Source organism: Erithacus rubecula (genome assembly GCF_903797595.1).
Source record: "Erithacus rubecula genome assembly, chromosome: 20".
In the NCBI taxonomy this organism is placed as follows: Eukaryota; Metazoa; Chordata; class Aves; order Passeriformes; family Muscicapidae; genus Erithacus; species Erithacus rubecula.
In genome coordinates, this window is record NC_136672.1 from 2,203,573 (window position 1) to 2,222,470 (window position 18,898).

Sequence of the window (18,898 nt, forward strand, 5' to 3'; positions counted from 1 at the left end):
CTGCAAAATTCAGCATTTTGTCTCAGAATATGTAAATTAATGTGATATTTTGTCCAAAATTTTCCATGGAGTCACTAAAGCAGTAAGACTAGAAAAAGTTGTAATATAAGAAACCAAGCTCTGATTGTCACTTCTGTAAAAGGCAGTGCTGCCCTTTGTTCCCTACACTGTTCTCTTCCTCCCAAGAAAAGGAAGATGCAGCTCCCATCCTCTGGAAGCCACTACCTGTTCCTCCAGAGACAAATGAAGAAATATGCTACATTTTCTCATTTTAGTACAACTAAATACAAGATTAAATATTGTATAAATATCAGGTACCTAAATCTATACAGAAAGAGATATTTAAGTGTTTTCCTAAGCTGCCCAGTGTTTGGAATTTTTTTATTCAGGACAGGAGAAAGAAAAAAATATTTCATAGAAATTAATACAGGCTTTACAATTCCTTATTTTTAAGTACTTTATTAAAGCTTTAAATCTTTGAACTTCGTTTTTTCTCTAAAATTCTACTAATTTTTAAAAAGCTAAAGAAAGTACTAGAAAAGGAGCTATCTCAGTGTGGTTTGAAGAACATTAATCTTCTTTTAACAGTCATGTTGCAATTTATGCCTCGATTAAAGCAGCTAATAAAATTAGAGAAAATTGTATCATTAATACAATTATTAAAAAGTTCTGAATCCTATGAAGTTGAGTTTTCAGTATGCAATTCAGACAGTGGAGTATGAAAATTGTGAGCTTTGTGAAAAACTATCAGTTGTGAGGAAAGACCATTGTAATAATTCCAAATTAATTGTAAAAGTACCTGAGCAGTTGAAAGGATTTTTAATATTCTTTTTCAGGTTCCACAGTACAGTGCCTGAATAGTTGAATTCTAAGGGTCTATAGATTATTTCAATGTGATTTCAGTATAAACCAATTAATCTCCCCAACTATAATTTTGATCTTTCCCATAAATATTGATTTGCACCAAAAATTCACAATTCCTTCCAAAAGGCTACAAGCAGTATTAATATTAAAATATTAATAGCTATATTAATTTTTTTCTCCACAGTTTTTCTTTTCTTCTCCTAACAAGTATTTACCTTTTTTGCAAATTTGATCAACATATCTGCTCTTCCACAGTGTTCTCTGCTGACAAGACCCTCCTTAACGTGCAGCCATGTCTACGGACGCGGAGATGGCTGTTTTTGGGGAGGCAGCTCCTTACCTCCGAAAATCAGAAAAGGAGAGAATTGCAGCCCAGAACAAACCTTTTGATGCCAAATCATCTGTCTTCGTGGTACATGCAAAGGAATCATTTGTGAAAGGGACAATCACGAGCAGGGAATCAGGCAAAGTCACTGTCAAGACTGAAGGGGGAGAGGTGAGTCAAAAACAAGGCTGAAGGAAAAGATTTGATGCCCACTCTGGATTCTTAGCTGAAATGCGTGTTCTTCTTGCTCTGACAGACCCTGACGGTGAAAGAAGATCAAATCTTCTCCATGAACCCCCCCAAGTATGACAAAATCGAGGACATGGCCATGATGACCCACCTCCACGAACCCGCTGTGCTGTACAACCTCAAAGAGCGTTACGCAGCCTGGATGATCTACGTAAGTGGCAGCAGCAGCTTCCTTTGGGCAGCCTCAGGAGCTGCTGGGCCAGGCTCAGGGGAAGCCAACGTGCTGTGTCCCTTTCTCACAGACCTACTCGGGTCTCTTCTGCGTCACTGTCAACCCCTACAAGTGGCTGCCGGTGTACAACCCCGAGGTGGTGTTGGCCTACCGAGGCAAGAAGCGCCAGGAGGCCCCTCCACACATCTTCTCCATCTCTGACAACGCCTATCAGTTCATGCTGACTGGTGAGTGTCTCTGTCTACCTTAGAGGCATTGGACCATTACATTCTCTGAGGAGTTACTCTGTCCCAGCAACAGACTTTTTCAAAGCTTTCTTGGTTCTGACACACACATCTGTTGTGGGATTTACTATCTTCAAGCATTGTTTCTACTGCTTTAAATGAAAGACACCTATACATTCAGTTATGTGCTTTTGAAGTTTGTTCTTTAAAGTCACTGACATCAGGCAAAACATTAAACTTACCTGACTATGTTTCATTCTTTCTCTGTTGCTTATTGAGTTTTAAGTACTGTATTTCTGCCTTGTTCACAGATCGGGAGAACCAGTCCATCCTGATCACGTACGTACACCCCCTGCGCGGGTCCCTGCGGGGCTGCCCGGGGCCAGGGCACCTCCTGCCTGACCACGCACCCTCTGCTTCTCTCTTGCCTTTGGCAGCGGAGAATCCGGGGCCGGGAAGACTGTCAACACAAAGCGTGTCATCCAGTACTTTGCAACAATTGCAGCCAGTGGGGACAAGAAGAAGGAGGAGCAGACCTCAGGTAAAATGCAGGTGAGTGAGTAGACGAATTGTGGATAAATGTTTTCATCTGTTGCTGTCAGGATGTTGGAAAGGATAACCAGCAATAGTTATCTCTCTGCAGGGAACACTTGAGGATCAAATCATCAGTGCCAACCCACTGCTGGAGGCCTTTGGAAACGCCAAGACCGTGAGGAATGACAACTCCTCACGCTTTGTGAGTTGCTTAACAAAATCATTCCTGTAACACAGTAAAGAGGAGTTCATGTCAGTCATTCTTTTCTGTTGTTCAGCCATCATGTTTTCAAGAGTAAAACTGATTTTTTTTTTAGCATGGCTTTGCCACTTTTCCTAAAGATCATTCTCCTGACTTCAAAACACAAGGAACTATTTCTGTTTTACATTAAAATGCAAAACAAAATATCAGGTCATGTGATATTTATCTTAGAACATATTGTCATGTTAAAAAATAGATTTGTTTATTTTTACTTCTTTTTCTATTAATTTTCTAAGAGACAGGCAGAGTTGTGGGAAAAAGGAAAAAGAAAAGAAAAGAAATGAAAAGAAGGAAGGAAGGAAGGAAGGAAGGAAGGAAGGAAGGAAGGAAGGAAGGAAGGAAGGAAGGAAGGAAGGAAGGAAGGAAGGAAGGAAGGAAGGAAGGAAGGGAAGGAAGGAAGGAAGGAAGAAGGAAGGAAGGAAGGAAGGAAGGAAGGAAGGAGGAAGGAAGGAAGGAAGGAAGGAAGGAAGGAAGGAAAGGAAGGGAAGGAAGGAGGAAGTAAGGAAGGAAGGAAGGAAGAAGGAAGGAAGGAAGGAAGGAAGGAAGGAAGGAAGGAAGGAAGGAAGGAAGGAAGGAAGGAAGGAAGGAAGGAAGGAAGGAAGGAAGGAAGGAAGGAAGGAAGGAGGAAGGAAGGAAGGAAGGAAGGAAGGAAGGAGGAAGGAAGGAAGGAGGAAGGAAGGAAGGAAGGGAGGGAGGGAGGGAGGGAGGGAGGGAGGGAGGGAGGGAGGGAGGGAGGGAGGGAGGGAGGGAGGGAGGGAGGGAGGGGGGAGGGAGGGAGGGAGGGAGGGAGGGAGGGAGGGAGGGAGGAAGGAAGATTTCCTAATTGAATAATATATTTGCTGTATTTCAGATTTAATTAATCATAAGTGAAATTGCTTATTAGATCACAATTCAGATTTAAGCAGCTGAACTACTTCAATTGCTATTTCTGCATCATTGAGGTAACTTCTCTCTGTGTGCAGAATATAGTTAGAATAATTTGTCTAATGAATTTCACACATTCCTTCACATATGTATACACAGCATACATAAAACACGGATTTGTGCCACTGCTGATTATTTTCATAATCAGAAATGAAAAATGCAATTTTATGTTAGTGGTTGAAATACAGCTGATTTTAAGAAAATGTTTCTAGGCAGAAATCTCGTGCCAAGTGGAATAAATGGCAAAATTTTTCATTTTAGACATACTTTTAATGCTGTAAATCTTAAAACACTTTTATTCCTTTAAAGGGCAAATTCATCAGAATCCATTTTGGTGCCACAGGAAAACTGGCTTCTGCAGATATTGAAACATGTAAGACACTCTCCTGAGCAGATGACAATCTGTCCATTCCCCATTTATCCATGCAGCATATTTTCACCCTACCATCTATAGTGTCTTCCCTGTTTTCTTCCCATCTTCCATCTTCTCTTTATTTTTCCCCCATCTTTCTTCTTGTTTCTAACTAAATTTTTCCTCCAGATCTGCTGGAGAAGTCCAGAGTCACTTTCCAGCTCAAGGCGGAAAGGAGCTACCACATCTTTTATCAGATCATGTCCAACAAGAAGCCAGAGCTAATCGGTAGGAAGAATTACTAACTTGGAGGAAGATTGCTAAATATCAGCTCACACTACTGGCTTGACTAAACTAAGCCTACATGACCCATCTTCTTATTTTCAGACATGCTCCTCATCACCACCAACCCATATGACTACCAATTTGTGAGTCAAGGCGAGATCACTGTCGCCAGCATTAACGACCAGGAGGAGCTGATGGCTACAGATGTTAGTAGCAATTCAGAGTATTGTAACTACTGTCATCTCCCAGGCAAAGCTTTTATTTTACTGTTCCTATTGCAGAGTGCCATTGACATCCTGGGATTCAGTGCTGATGAGAAAACAGCCATCTACAAGCTGACAGGGGCTGTCATGCACTATGGGAACCTGAAGTTCAAGCAGAAACAGCGTGAGGAGCAGGCAGAGCCTGATGGCACAGAAGGTACCTGCAAAATCTTTGGCTGACCAGTTAGAAATAAAAGTGGTCATATTAATTCAGTATTTGGAAGATAGAGTAGAAATGTGTTTAGTTGAGATGGTACATATGTATGAAACTGCCATGCACAATGCACTCTTTCTTCAATTACGGCTCGTCATTATCTGCAATATGAAATTCATATGTGTCCAAAAATCTCTCCTGAACTACCAATCTAAATTAGCATAACTTACTCAGTGTGCTTAGATACACTGAGAAGGAAAAGATTTTAAAAAAAAAATGGTTTCTGCTTGATCATTAAAGAAAAAAAAGGCATTATATTCAGTTATAGAACTTCAACTTCATAAATAATTTTTAAGGCAAAATTACTCATGAATTCCAGAATAAATTTTTCATAAACACATTGTTTCTAGATGTTTCTGTTAAGATTTTTAAAGACGCATATAGCCTTTAAATGTACTGCTCTATAAAACATTCAATGCAAAGATTATTCATTTGAATAATTATGTCATGGCTCCTCTGAGATCCATTAAGCAAAATTTGATCACAAGAACATTAAATATTGCAGCTGTTTTGGAAAGGGTTCATCACTCAAAGTGCTGCATGTCTTGCTACTTTTAATTTTTCTGTCTCCTTGTCCTTGTATCCTAGTTGCTGACAAGGCTGCCTACCTGATGGGTCTGAACTCAGCAGACCTGCTCAAGGCCCTCTGCTACCCCCGAGTCAAGGTGGGGAATGAATACGTGACCAAGGGCCAAACTGTGCAGCAGGTAACAACAACCAGTTGGTGACTGGGAACCTCTGACTTGAGTCACTTACTATTTGTTCTGGATATTGCACTTCCTCTGCTCCACTCTTCTTTGGTTTAGGTGTACAATTCAGTGGGTGCCCTGGCAAAGGCTGTCTATGAGAAGATGTTCCTGTGGATGGTTGTTCGTATCAATGAGCAGCTGGACACGAAACAGCCCAGGCAGTACTTCATTGGTGTCCTGGACATTGCTGGCTTTGAGATCTTTGATGTAAGGATTTCAGGTTTGAGGGCTGCTCTTGAAAGGAAGGATTATTATATCAGATAAATAATATTAGTCTAAAGATTTAACATTCTAGTAATTTGCGATTTTATGCAGAAAAAAACCTCAGTCATTTTCTTTTATAGCAGAAAACAAAATCCTCCAAAGCTCCATCAGTCCAAGCACAGAATCATGTTGTTTGTGCAGAAGCAGCAAATAGAATTTTATATGTTGTAATATTACAATTGTTTGAGATTAATGTTAAGGATTAAAGAGCCCAAAGTAATTCCAATAAATTTATAATACAGCTTTTATAAAAGAGCTTGGGACAGAACTAGGAGATTCGTTGGCAAATATATAATGAGTTAAAGATGTTCAAATTGTTTAAAGAATCAAGGAATGAATAATTATGTGTTTAATCAGAGGTATCAAGGGTTTTCAATTTGGAGACAAGAGCATGCACTCATCTATTTGCTGAATAAAAAAAAAAATGCCCAAGTATTTTATTAATTTTAGGAGATTCACTGCAAAAATCTGTAAAAAAAAGAATCCTCTTTTTCAATATGTAGGTATTTCTTTCTGGAGCTGCATGTAGGTTCTGTAATGGTGTGGTCCTGGTAATACAGTGTTTTAACTGTGGAGATTTGTAAAGGGTGCAGGAGAAGATGAATAACTGGGCATGTTGATGAGGGTTGGTTATGTTTTTCTTCCACTGAGCAGTTCAACAGCCTGGAGCAGCTGTGCATCAACTTCACCAATGAGAAACTGCAACAGTTCTTCAACCACCACATGTTCGTGCTGGAGCAGGAGGAGTACAAGAAGGAGGGAATTGAATGGGAGTTCATTGACTTTGGCATGGACCTGGCTGCCTGCATTGAGCTCATTGAGAAGGTGAGTTTTTAATTCAAGATGTCTTCCATTCAAGAACGCAATTTTTTCAATTTCCCATGATTAGATCCTTGTATTTAGTTTTAATTGTAGAAATACATCTTGACTTATTTTGCTAATTATGCATTATAGATATAATGAAGTCTACAGAAAATTATAGAAGTAATTCTCACACATTCGCTGCATGAAATAAATGTATCTCCACTTGCTTGGATAAAGGATATCTTCTTCAAAAACACAGGGCAGTTCCTAAATTAAAATGAAAACATTTTTTAGGATTCTTGAATAAAGTTATCTGGAAAATACATTTTTTCTGTATGGCTCACAGCAAAGCAAGTACAATGCCTGACCTCTGAGGGGAAGAAATGGAAGTTTCTTGTAGCTCCATACAATTTATGGCACTGATAATTCAAAAACAGAAGTAAATAAGCAAAGGACACATTTTTGAAAAATACTTTTAAATATATTCTTTCTCCTAATGAACTTCGACATGGTCTTTGGCATAGGTAACATTACTGAATCACAATCAAGCAGGGGAATATGTTAAACTCACTTTTTAGAAATAAATTTTCTACATTGCAAAGTTTGTTTTTCAGCTTCCTGTCTTTTACTAAATTCCCTTTGAGACCAAGCCATAATTGTGTATTCTACAGTTATTTTCTCTTGTTTACTGAACTGTCTTCCAGCCCATGGGCATCTTCTCCATCCTGGAAGAGGAGTGCATGTTCCCCAAGGCAACTGACACCTCTTTCAAGAACAAGCTCTATGACCAGCACCTGGGCAAGTCCAACAACTTCCAGAAGCCCAAGCCTGGCAAAGGCAAGGCTGAGGCTCACTTCTCCCTGGTGCACTATGCTGGCACAGTGGACTACAACATCACTGGCTGGCTGGAGAAGAACAAGGACCCTCTGAATGAAACTGTCATTGGGCTGTACCAGAAATCGTCTGTGAAGACCCTGGCTTTACTTTTTGCTTCTTATGGTGGAGCAGAAGCAGGTTATTTTTCTAAATTTTATTTTTCATCATTAGGGATATGTAAAGATGCAAAAAAAAAGGTTATCTTGAAAAACATTTTTTTTTTTTAATTTTTTAAAGAGGCTGGTGGTGGTGGTGGTGGCAAGAAAGGAGGCAAGAAGAAGGGGTCTTCTTTCCAGACTGTCTCAGCTCTTTTCCGGGTAAAGTATGGATTAATTTTCTATAAATTGACATGAACATAGTGTCAGAATGGAGTTAAAGACACTCAGGTTTTTATTTTGGTATTTGTTTTCTAAAGAAGCAATACGAAGATTGAAGTGCCTTTCATAGTGATTTTCTGTTCACATTTAAGGATTCAGTCTTAATATGGCTCTCTGAATTTCTTATAAAATTTCACTCACATTTTTTGTGAAAACTATTATTCAGAATCTGTTAAAATATTTATACATTAATGTTTTACTCCCTCCAAAATAAAGTGAAGAATTTTAAACATTTTTTAAAATGAGAATACTTATCAATAAAAAGTGTGTAGAAGGTTTGATTAAATCTAAACTTTGAATTTGAAAGCTTCTTTCTCCTAAGATTTATTATCTTAATTCCGTGGCATCTAGGTACAGAAGTAAATTACTTTAATCTAAGCTACTGTGCTTGATCCCACAGGAGAATCTGAATAAGCTGATGACCAATCTGCGGAGCACTCACCCCCATTTTGTGCGCTGTATCATCCCCAATGAAACTAAAACACCTGGTAAGATGCTCAAGCAAAAAGTTCCTTGCTCTGATACATCCATTCCCCTCTGCACTGCAAGCTGTGCCATTCATTTGTGCTCTGCATTGCCAGGTGCCATGGAGCACGAGCTGGTGCTGCACCAGCTGCGCTGTAACGGCGTGCTGGAAGGGATCAGGATTTGCAGGAAAGGCTTCCCCAGCAGAGTCCTCTATGCTGACTTCAAACAGAGGTGAGAGCCCTCTGCTTGTCAGCATCATTAAAAACAATGTTGGTTCATTCATGGGTCCATTTAAGCTGTGTTCTAATTTTAAGAAGAGCTAGTGGGCTTTAGCGTCTGCTGTGTGTTGGTCATAAAAAATAGTCTTATCTTTCTATAATTCTACAGATACAAGGTGCTTAATGCCAGTGCCATCCCTGAGGGACAGTTCATTGATAGCAAGAAGGCTTCTGAGAAGCTCCTTGGGTCAATCGATGTGGACCACACCCAGTACAGATTTGGACACACCAAGGTACAAAACCCCTAATTCACTGTGTCCCTGGGCTTTGCTCTACCTGACAGTGATGTGCTGCAACATTCCCTCTCTCAAGGTGTTCTTCAAAGCTGGGCTGATAGGGCTGCTGGAGGAGATGAGGGATGAGAAGCTGGCACAGCTCATCACCCGCACCCAGGCCAGGTGCAGGGGATTCCTGATGAGAGTGGAGTACCAGAGAATGGTGGAGCGGAGGTACACCTTCCTCTTCTTCAGTTCAAGTCCCTGTACTTGGGGGAAATTGGTCACACTCATCAGACTGAGAATATTCATTGTGTTTTTGAATTCTTTCTCAGGGAATCCATCTTCTGTATTCAGTACAACATTCGTGCATTCATGAATGTCAAACACTGGCCATGGATGAAGCTGTTCTTCAAGATCAAGCCCTTGCTGAAGAGTGCTGAGTCTGAGAAGGAGATGGCCAACATGAAGGAAGAGTTTGAGAAAACCAAGGAGGAGCTTGCGAAGGCTGAAGCAAAGCGGAAGGAACTGGAGGAGAAAATGGTGAAACTGGTGCAGGAGAAAAATGACCTGCAACTCCAAGTGCAGGCTGTAAGTAACATTTAAGTAACCTGTAAGTGACATTTATGAGTAAGTAAGATCTAACTCTTCCTTCCTGATACAGGACTCTCAACATACCAAACTTTCTAAAATACTTTAAGCCTAATACCATGTAACTAAAGGTAAAATTTTGGCCACACTCTTTCTCCACTCCATCTTATATTGTGAGGTAGAGTTTAAAAAGTATGAGTTTTTAGTCTTCATACCGACATGTGTCCAAGTGAGTTCATAAGAGAGACGTTACTTGAGACATAAAGGCTTATTGTAGTTGCTGTACTGTCTCTAGTGGAGGTGAGAGGGTAGTTTGAACTACTACTCTGTGTTAACTCAGTAGTCAAAATAAAGAGCTGATTACCATTCCTTATAGCAGATCTCACCTCACCTCCTGTACCTACTACTCCCAGAAGACAGATGATTAGTAAAACTTAAAACACAAGCATCATCTCCATATATCTGTCTCCAATGTCTTTTGGCTTCCCAAAACCATAAAAAACATTTTGGTAATATTCTTCAGTTGAAATGTATATTTCAAGGAAAGATGAATCTTATTCTGTTGTTGACTGCCAGCATTGGCCGACTATAAAGCTACTAATGGAAGTTTCAAATATTTCCTCAGTGGTATAGTTATTTACATTTCTCAACACTTCCACATAAATTTCAATTTAGTATGTAATAATATACAATCACTTTCTAAAGGAGAAAAGGAAAATACTGAATAAATCTAAGTGACTTTCTGATATACCCAAAATAAAGAGGGTGAAATAAAATGTAGCTAAACACAAATCTATTAATAATGCAAAAAGGCCAAGAAGAAGAAAACTAACTAGAAACTTATTCTAGCTTTGTAGTTTGTAATGTAATTTCACAGGGTGTTTTTTCCCCCAAATTCTGAAAGACTTACCAACTAACATAGTTCCTTCAGAATTAAATAATATTTCTTGTATTTTCCCACCAGGAAGCTGATGCTTTGGCTGATGCTGAGGAAAGGTGTGACCAGCTCATCAAAACCAAAATCCAGCTGGAAGCCAAAGTCAAGGAGGTGACTGAAAGGGCTGAGGATGAAGAGGAAATTAATGCTGAGCTGACAGCCAAAAAGAGGAAACTGGAGGATGAATGTTCAGAGCTGAAGAAAGATATTGATGACCTTGAGCTTACACTGGCCAAGGTGGAGAAGGAAAAGCACGCCACCGAAAACAAGGTATACACATTGGCAGTCATATAAAGGATCAGGACATTACAAACTCTCAGAGTAAAAGGCAACTTACTAAAAGACATATTGGCTTCAGAAAATTTTGAGCTGGGCTTCTCTGAGCATCCAAGAGATAAATGAAACACAAAAGGAGTAAACATGTTTTCTTCCAAATTTTAAAACATGCTTATATTTTTAGGTGAAAAACCTGACTGAGGAGATGGCAGCCCTCGATGAGACCATTGTGAAGCTGACAAAAGAGAAGAAAGCCCTCCAAGAGGCCCATCAGCAGACCCTGGATGACCTGCAGGCAGAAGAAGACAAAGTCAATACTCTGACCAAAGCCAAGACCAAGCTGGAACAGCAAGTGGATGATGTAAGTACACAGACATAGAACAGGAACAGGACAGGTATGGAGTCCAGCATGGCTGGCAGAGCACTGATGGTTTTGTTGTGCTTAGCTGGAAGGGTCCCTGGAGCAAGAGAAGAAACTGCGCATGGACCTGGAGAGAGCTAAGAGGAAACTGGAAGGAGACCTGAAACTGGCCCAGGACAGCATCATGGATTTGGAGAATGATAAGCAGCAGCTGGATGAGAAACTGAAGAAGTAAGTGTGGCTCTGGGGCACCTGAGTGCTGGGCTGCAGCACTTGCCTTTTTCCTTTGAGCTCTAACACAATTCACTTGGCCCAAAGGAAAGACTTTGAAATCAGCCAAATCCAGAGCAAGATTGAGGATGAACAAGCCCTGGGCATGCAATTTCAGAAGAAGATCAAGGAGCTGCAGGCAAGTGTCTGTTCCTTCCCCTGCCTTGCTCAGGCTCAGCTCAGGCAGGATGAGGGCATGGGTGTGAGGGGTCCCTGCTGTTCCACAGGCCCGTATTGAGGAGCTGGAGGAGGAAATTGAGGCAGAGCGAACCTCTCGCGCTAAAGCAGAGAAGCATCGGGCTGACCTGTCCAGGGAGCTGGAGGCGATCAGTGAGCGCCTGGAAGAAGCAGGAGGTGCCACAGCAGCTCAGATTGAGATGAACAAGAAACGTGAGGCAGAATTCCAGAAGATGCGCCGTGACCTGGAAGAGGCCACGCTGCAGCACGAAGCCACGGCTGCCGCCCTGCGCAAGAAGCACGCGGACAGCACAGCTGAGCTGGGGGAGCAGATCGACAACCTGCAACGTGTGAAGCAGAAGCTGGAGAAGGAGAAGAGTGAGATGAAGATGGAGATTGATGACTTGGCCAGCAACATGGAGTCTGTCTCCAAAGCCAAGGTAAGAAAAAATATGAAATCATAATGAAAATATATAATATTGAATATATCCTTTAAAATTATGGTTAGGTTACCATCCAACTCACTCTGTCTCTATGGAACTTGTTCCTAACCTTCTAACTTCAAGGAACAGTCTATAACTTGCAAGTTTATTCACATTTTTCTGGTTAGAATCTTGCTGTTCAGAATAAGAAAGCCTCTAGCTACTAATCTTCTTTCATTCTCTGTAATATCCCCAGGCCAACCTAGAGAAGATGTGTCGCACTCTGGAAGACCAGCTGAGTGAGTTAAAGACCAAGGAAGAAGAGCATCAGCGCATGATCAATGACCTCAATGCTCAAAGAGCTCGTTTGCAAACAGAAGCAGGTGAGAGAGATGCTTATGTTTGTCCATGACTCCTAAACCATCTATTTTGTGTCATAAGTGACTATTTCAATGTCTTCTTATTTGTGTGCTTGCCCAGGTGAATTTTCACGCCAGGTGGATGAGAAAGATGCTCTGATTTCTCAGCTGTCAAGAGGCAAACAGGCTTTCACACAACAAATTGAGGAACTCAAGAGGCATCTGGAGGAAGAAATTAAGGTTATTCCTAATTTCTTACTACTGGCCACTAAGAACACTTGTAGCTTCACACTGCCTAGTGGGGACAAGATCTGCTTAGCACTTCCTGGGGGAAGGCTTTGCTTCTGCAACAAGTTTGATTAATAGATCTTGTCCTCCAGGCTTACATCTGTCCTTCATTACAAACACTCTTCCAGCAGTCATGTTTGTAGTGTGAAATTAATTAATTGGAAGAAATTTCCTGGGATATTACCGTTTATTGACCCAACCATGCTCTCTATCTAGGCCAAGAATGCCCTGGCCCACGCCCTGCAGTCCGCTCGCCACGACTGTGACTTGCTCCGGGAACAATATGAGGAGGAGCAGGAGGCCAAGGGGGAGCTGCAGCGAGCCCTGTCCAAGGCCAACAGTGAAGTGGCTCAGTGGAGAACCAAATACGAGACGGACGCGATTCAGCGCACGGAGGAGCTCGAGGAGGCCAAGTACATGGGAAACAGGATGGCAAATGATGCCAGAAAACTGAAATTGATCTAGAGAAATTGGAGTCTCTGAGAGTGGGTTAAGACAAGAATGGGATGGAGGCAATTAAATATACTGTCTTTGTAAAAAAAGGGAAGAGAGGGACAGACAGAAAAAGTGTAGAATGGAAGGGAAAATTTTGACTTTAGAAGTACTAAGGTAAGCCTAATACTCCATAGGTGATAGTGACACAAATGTGTCTATTGTGTCTGTTAAAAATGTGTTTAATTTAAAAGCACAAAACTGTTCTCTCATGACAGTGTGTAACTGGTGCTCTTCCAAGCTGTAACGTGGCACTGTGCTTGTATCCTCCCAGGAAGAAGCTGGCCCAACGTCTGCAGGATGCAGAGGAACATGTTGAAGCTGTCAATGCCAAATGTGCCTCCCTGGAAAAGACAAAGCAGAGGCTGCAGAATGAAGTGGAGGACCTGATGATTGATGTGGAGAGATCCAATGCCGCCTGTGCTGCTCTGGATAAGAAGCAGAAGAACTTTGACAAGGTCTGTTGGCCTCCAGCACCAGCACTCCTGGGCAGAGCATGCCCCCGTGATGGCCACAGCCCTACTCACAGCCCGTTTCTCTGCAGATCCTGGCAGAATGGAAGCAGAAGTATGAGGAAACGCAGGCTGAGCTGGAGGCCTCCCAGAAGGAGTCGCGCTCTCTCAGCACGGAGCTGTTCAAGATGAAGAATGCCTATGAGGAGTCCTTGGACCACCTGGAGACAATGAAGCGGGAGAACAAGAACTTGCAGCGTAAGTCCCTGCCCTCTGCTCCTTACTGCCCTTTCTCACAAGCTTGTCTCTCTGCCACACTTAACGGCTCAGGGCCTGCAGGGATAAGAACATGCCTGGTCCCTTGATGCAGCAGAGCCTTTCTCCATTCAGCTCTGTGCCTGACCATGCTGCTTTTCACCCTTCCTTGCAGAGGAGATTTCCGACCTCACGGAGCAGATTGCTGAGCAAGGAAAGGCGATTCATGAGCTGGAGAAAGTCAAGAAGCAGATTGAGCAGGAGAAATCTGAAATCCAGGCTGCTCTGGAGGAAGCTGAGGTACATAACCATTATCACTGGTGTCTGCACTAAACAAATGAGGAAATAGGGCTAAAAAGGCCTGGATTCCCCTCCATTCTGGTTGGAGAGTGCAGACAGCTAAATTTTTGGAAATATATTGCAATTCCCAAGAATTTAGGAAGAATGTTTATGAATGTTATCAATGTTTGTGTCCACTTTTCCAGGCCTCCCTGGAACATGAGGAAGGGAAGATCTTGCGCCTGCAGCTTGAGCTCAACCAAGTGAAATCTGAGATTGACAGGAAGATAGCAGAGAAGGATGAGGAGATTGACCAGATGAAGAGAAATCACCTCCGAATTGTGGAGTCCATGCAAAGCACTCTGGATGCTGAGATCAGGAGCAGGAATGAAGCCCTGAGGCTGAAGAAGAAGATGGAGGGAGACCTGAATGAAATGGAGATCCAGCTGAGCCATGCCAACCGTGTGGCTGCAGAGGCACAGAAGAACCTGAGAAACACCCAGGCAGTGCTCAAGGTATGTTACACTAAGTATGTGCACTTAAGGGTTTACTTTGTCCAGCACTGGCTTTGCTGCTGTCCTCTAGATATATTCCAGTTCCTTTACTAACTCTCCTTATTTGAAGAGCCCAGAACTGGATGCAATACTCAATGTGAGGCCACACAAAAAGTTAATAAAACAGGAATTCAGGTCCAGCTCTGCTCTGGCTTTCATAATTCTATCCCCACGCATCCTGGCAGCACCTCTGTATTCTTCCGAAGACATTTGGCACTTGTTCTACCACCTTGTGCATTTCCTTCTTTCATTTCAGTTTGATCTGAGGGTACTTGCTCAGCCGTGCTTATCTCCTGGCTCCCTTCCCTGATTGATTACACGCATGAATTGAGAGCTCTTGAACTCTAGAAAAAATGTTCTTAACTCTTTTTTGTTTCTTTATTTTTGAGGGGAGTTTCTCAAGGGGTTTCCATCCAAGCGCTTGTTGAACAACTCAGTTCCACTCTCCTGAAATTCAGGGAGTTGACCTTACTTTTTGTCTGTCACAGATCCCCATGAATCATCATCCTACAGACTTTTCTAATATACTGTGCATAGACCAACAATAAATCCACATACAAACATACACCTATAATTATATGTATTATACTGCCATAAGAATTATTGGACTGATGGCAATTTGCATTGTGCAACAGTGCTGTGTCGTTGTATAATTTCTCGTTATTCTTCACCTTGTAATTTCTTTTTCTTCTCTTAAAGGACACTCAGATACACTTAGATGATGCTCTCAGGACACAGGATGACCTGAAGGAGCAGGTGGCCATGGTGGAGCGCAGAGCAAACCTGCTGCAGGCTGAAGTTGAGGAGCTCCGGGCAGCCCTGGAGCAGACAGAGAGATCGAGGAAACTGGCTGAGCAGGAGCTTCTGGATGCAAGTGAGAGAGTTCAGCTCCTCCACACTCAGGTTAGATTCAAAATCCCATGGGACTTCTTCTTCCTTTACAGATTGTCATCCATGTAAATTCCTAAATAAACTCTTGTAATAGAAATCTTTATCTGAACTAAAATTATTACACTCGTACAAAGAAATGGATTATGGCAAAATGAGTAGGCTTGCATTAGCAGTCAGAAAAACTGCTTCAAATTTCAATAATTCTCTGCTATCTAGTTGTGTATGACCTGACAAGGTATGTCAGGAAGATGCTGATATTAGATATTTAATGGATTACTTTACATTGAAACATTAAATTTCTTAAATAATTGCACTTTTAGAAATAACTGCACAAAATTTTATTATTCAACAGAACACCAGCTTGATCAACACCAAGAAGAAGCTGGAAACAGACATTGCCCAGATCCAGAGTGAAATGGAGGATACCATCCAGGAAGCCCGCAATGCTGAGGAGAAGGCCAAGAAGGCCATCACAGATGTGAGTTGGGTGCTCCTGGCATTGCTGCCGATGAATGTACTCTGCCCAGAATATCTCCAGCCCTAAAATGGCTTTGACCCTTTTGCTCTGGACCAGGCGGCCATGATGGCAGAAGAGCTGAAGAAGGAGCAGGACACCAGTGCCCACCTGGAGAGGATGAAGAAGAACCTGGACCAGACAGTGAAGGACCTGCAGCATCGTCTGGAAGAGGCCGAGCAACTGGCACTGAAGGGAGGGAAGAAGCAGATCCAGAAGCTGGAGGCCAGGGTGTGTAGGGCTGGGGCTGTGCCTGAGTGAGCGTGTCCTTGGAGAGACATTGCCAGGGAAGCTGCAGAGATGGGCTTGTCCTTGCAGGTGCGGGAGCTGGAAGGGGAGGTTGATGCTGAGCAGAAGCGCAGCGCTGAAGCCGTGAAGGGTGTGCGCAAGTACGAGCGCAGGGTGAAGGAACTGACCTACCAGGTAAGGCAGGAGGTCTCCTGCTCTCACAGGGTTTGCTCACAGTGAGTCACATTTTGCACACACCATTCCCAAGGGGAACTGTGAACCTTGTGTGATGGAGGACTATGAATTGACTCTCTATCCTTTTGCCAACCTCCCTAGTCTGAGGAAGACAGGAAGAATATTCTCAGGCTGCAGGATCTGGTGGACAAGCTGCAAATGAAAGTGAAATCCTACAAGAGACAAGCTGAGGAGGCTGTAAGTATTGCTTGGAGAATGGGCAAAGGCCACATTCCATTGGGGCAGGATACACATTGAATAAGGCTGAATACCAGGAGAGGGGTATGAAAGAAAGTCCTGAGACACAACCATCTTGGCTACACTGTTTAGCTATTGTGTTATGAGGCCTTGGTGAGCTCTGGGCACCCTGCATTCAGGGAGGTTGATTAAGGGAAGTTCTGCAGCCTGTTTCACACAGGAGGCCAGAATAAACAAACCCAGGGGCCACACCCACTGCCAAGTTCCAAATCTCTGCTAATAATCAGCAGCAGAAGGCTTCAGGGTCTTCTCCACGCAAAAAGTCACATTGACAGTTGGGCAGGAAGTAGTGTGAGAGTAGGTACAGAAATGATGAATCCAAGGGATGAAATTGCTTCTAATGTGTGACACAGTCCCAGTGAACGTTGTCCCAGTAGGGTCCTGAAAAGGGGAGCATGATGAGCTCTGTGTGGGGCTGATGTGTGAGCAGTGGTGGGAGGGGATGGAGATTTGCAGCCCCATTAGACTGACTTGCAGTAGGAATGAAACCCCTGCCTTGTGCTCCTGACCCCTGATTCCCTTTTCACTCCCAGGAGGAGCTGTCCAATGTCAACCTGTCCAAGTTCCGCAAGATCCAGCACGAGCTGGAGGAAGCCGAGGAGCGGGCTGACATTGCAGAGTCACAGGTCAACAAGCTCCGAGCCAAGAGCCGGGAGATTCATGGCAAGAAGATAGGAGAGGAAGAGTGAGAATATCATGAAGAAGAAAAGTGACCTGAGAGCTGCACAGAATGTGACCTCTCTGTCACTTCCTTCTTGAATTGCTCATAACCATGTCAATATGTAGAGAATAAATGTCATAGATTTCTTCGCATGCACAGCAAAATCAGTTATTTTGGTCATTACAATTCAGTTCTGCAGTTACACATGTTTGGGGCATTTTCAAATGATATATTTATTTCATTTTTAACCCTTGTGTAACAGTAGAACTTTACTTATCCCATCTCTGGTATTTCTCCACTGCGCCTTACTGCATTGCCAAGGAGGGAATAAGACTATTTTAATTTCCACACTGACATCGCATCAGGACAAATGCAAGACAAGCACCTTTTCTGTCCTGGCAAAGAAAAAATATTTTTGCCTTTGTGAGTCATGTTTCTACATTGGTACTCAGAGGTTTTCTTTGATGGTCTCATTATCTCTTGGGCAAGGGGTGTTTAGAGTCAAGTTGCCCCAAGGGCAGCCATATGTAGTACTAAAAACATCTGTATGTCTCTTGAGTCCTTGTGGAGGAACTTTGGCAAGGACTGATGTGCTGCCTTAGAACAAGGCAAGCAAAGGCCAGTAGCTCTAGAGAGAGGCTTGTTACTGAGAAAATTTAAAGATACTACAGCCTTGTTAATAACTTCATTAATATGGTGTTAATAATCAGTTATCAAATATATTATTTGCATATGAGGATATTGCAATGCCTACTCCTTCTGAGACAGTATAGCCAATATTAATGCAGTATGTTCCTGTTGTAAATGAAATTGAACTTAATTGAACAGCTTGGTAGAAATCTGAAGAAGAGGATAACCCCAAGCAGTCTAACATGTAGAGCCACCAGAACAAGCTGGGGACCGCTGCACTGCTGTACAGCATATCCAGCACAGAAATGTATGAGCTTTTGTACTAAGGAATAATTTAGAGTAATGTACAAAATACAAAAAGCTAAAAGAGCTGTTTTCCATCATGCAAGATAAGTTTTCAAGTGAAAATAATACTGAGAACATTACAACTTGAAAGAAAACATAAAATCTAACAGTTTATAGAGATAAAAATACATAGATAATAATGACAAAATGTGTCCTACCTGAGTATTGCAGCACTGGATAAGTGGAATGTAGATACCAACTGTATTTGGGCTAAACTGAGAAGAAACGAGACATCTACAAGGTGTACTGGTTTGAAGTCTTAAACAAATGACAGGCTGTTTCCTGCAAGGCAAGAAGCAGTACTTAGAATAAGGAAGCAGATTTGTAGCAGTTCTGGAGCCAGGCACAACTCATAGCTGCCAAGGGCAGATTCTACATGCAGATACCATTTTCCATTTTACCATCATAAAGGAGACTTGGCTCTCTATGACATTACAAGAACACTTGTGGTCCCTCAAGATTCCTGGCTAGGTCTACACCTCTTTATTTATGTGCAAAGCTTCAAGGAGCTTTGAAACTGCTGGGAAAGGGAGCTGGAGTTGTTGGGAAGGAGAGGGTGAGAAACAGCAGGAAGGAATCATTTTGCACTGCACCACAACAGTGTGTTTGCAGCAACACCATTCAGGACTGGGAGGTCCTCCTCCTCCCAAACACACTGAGGTTTACACCCAGGGAATCCTCTCATGCTATAACTAAATATGGAAGTAGTTTTCTAGGCAGAAGTT

At 42.3% G+C, this 18,898-nt stretch overlaps 1 protein-coding gene and 1 long non-coding RNA gene across 2 annotated transcripts in view; one reads left to right on the forward strand and one right to left on the reverse strand.

Moving 5' to 3' along the window:
* LOC306810508 overlaps positions 1-18,898 on the reverse strand; it is a 149,461-nt gene that overhangs the window by 79,283 nt on the left and 51,280 nt on the right. The window lies entirely within an intron of this gene.
* Positions 1,142-17,248, forward strand: LOC306810506 (myosin heavy chain, skeletal muscle, adult-like). The gene is made up of 37 exons (XM_079323195.1): positions 1,142-1,360; positions 1,446-1,589; positions 1,681-1,837; positions 2,146-2,173; positions 2,272-2,386; positions 2,478-2,570; positions 3,864-3,927; positions 4,096-4,194; positions 4,294-4,397; positions 4,473-4,611; positions 5,257-5,375; positions 5,475-5,624; positions 6,336-6,506; positions 7,190-7,499; positions 7,599-7,678; positions 8,139-8,437; positions 8,594-8,717; positions 8,797-8,933; positions 9,035-9,290; positions 10,255-10,497; positions 10,688-10,864; positions 10,950-11,095; positions 11,183-11,273; positions 11,362-11,751; positions 11,990-12,116; positions 12,214-12,332; positions 12,597-12,793; positions 13,147-13,330; positions 13,417-13,582; positions 13,755-13,879; positions 14,065-14,373; positions 15,112-15,315; positions 15,656-15,781; positions 15,878-16,048; positions 16,136-16,240; positions 16,382-16,477; positions 17,071-17,248. Exons 1-37 carry the CDS (start codon positions 1,157-1,159, stop codon positions 17,224-17,226), a joined length of 5,925 nt encoding a protein of 1,974 aa, XP_079179321.1. The 5' UTR covers positions 1,142-1,156; the 3' UTR covers positions 17,227-17,248.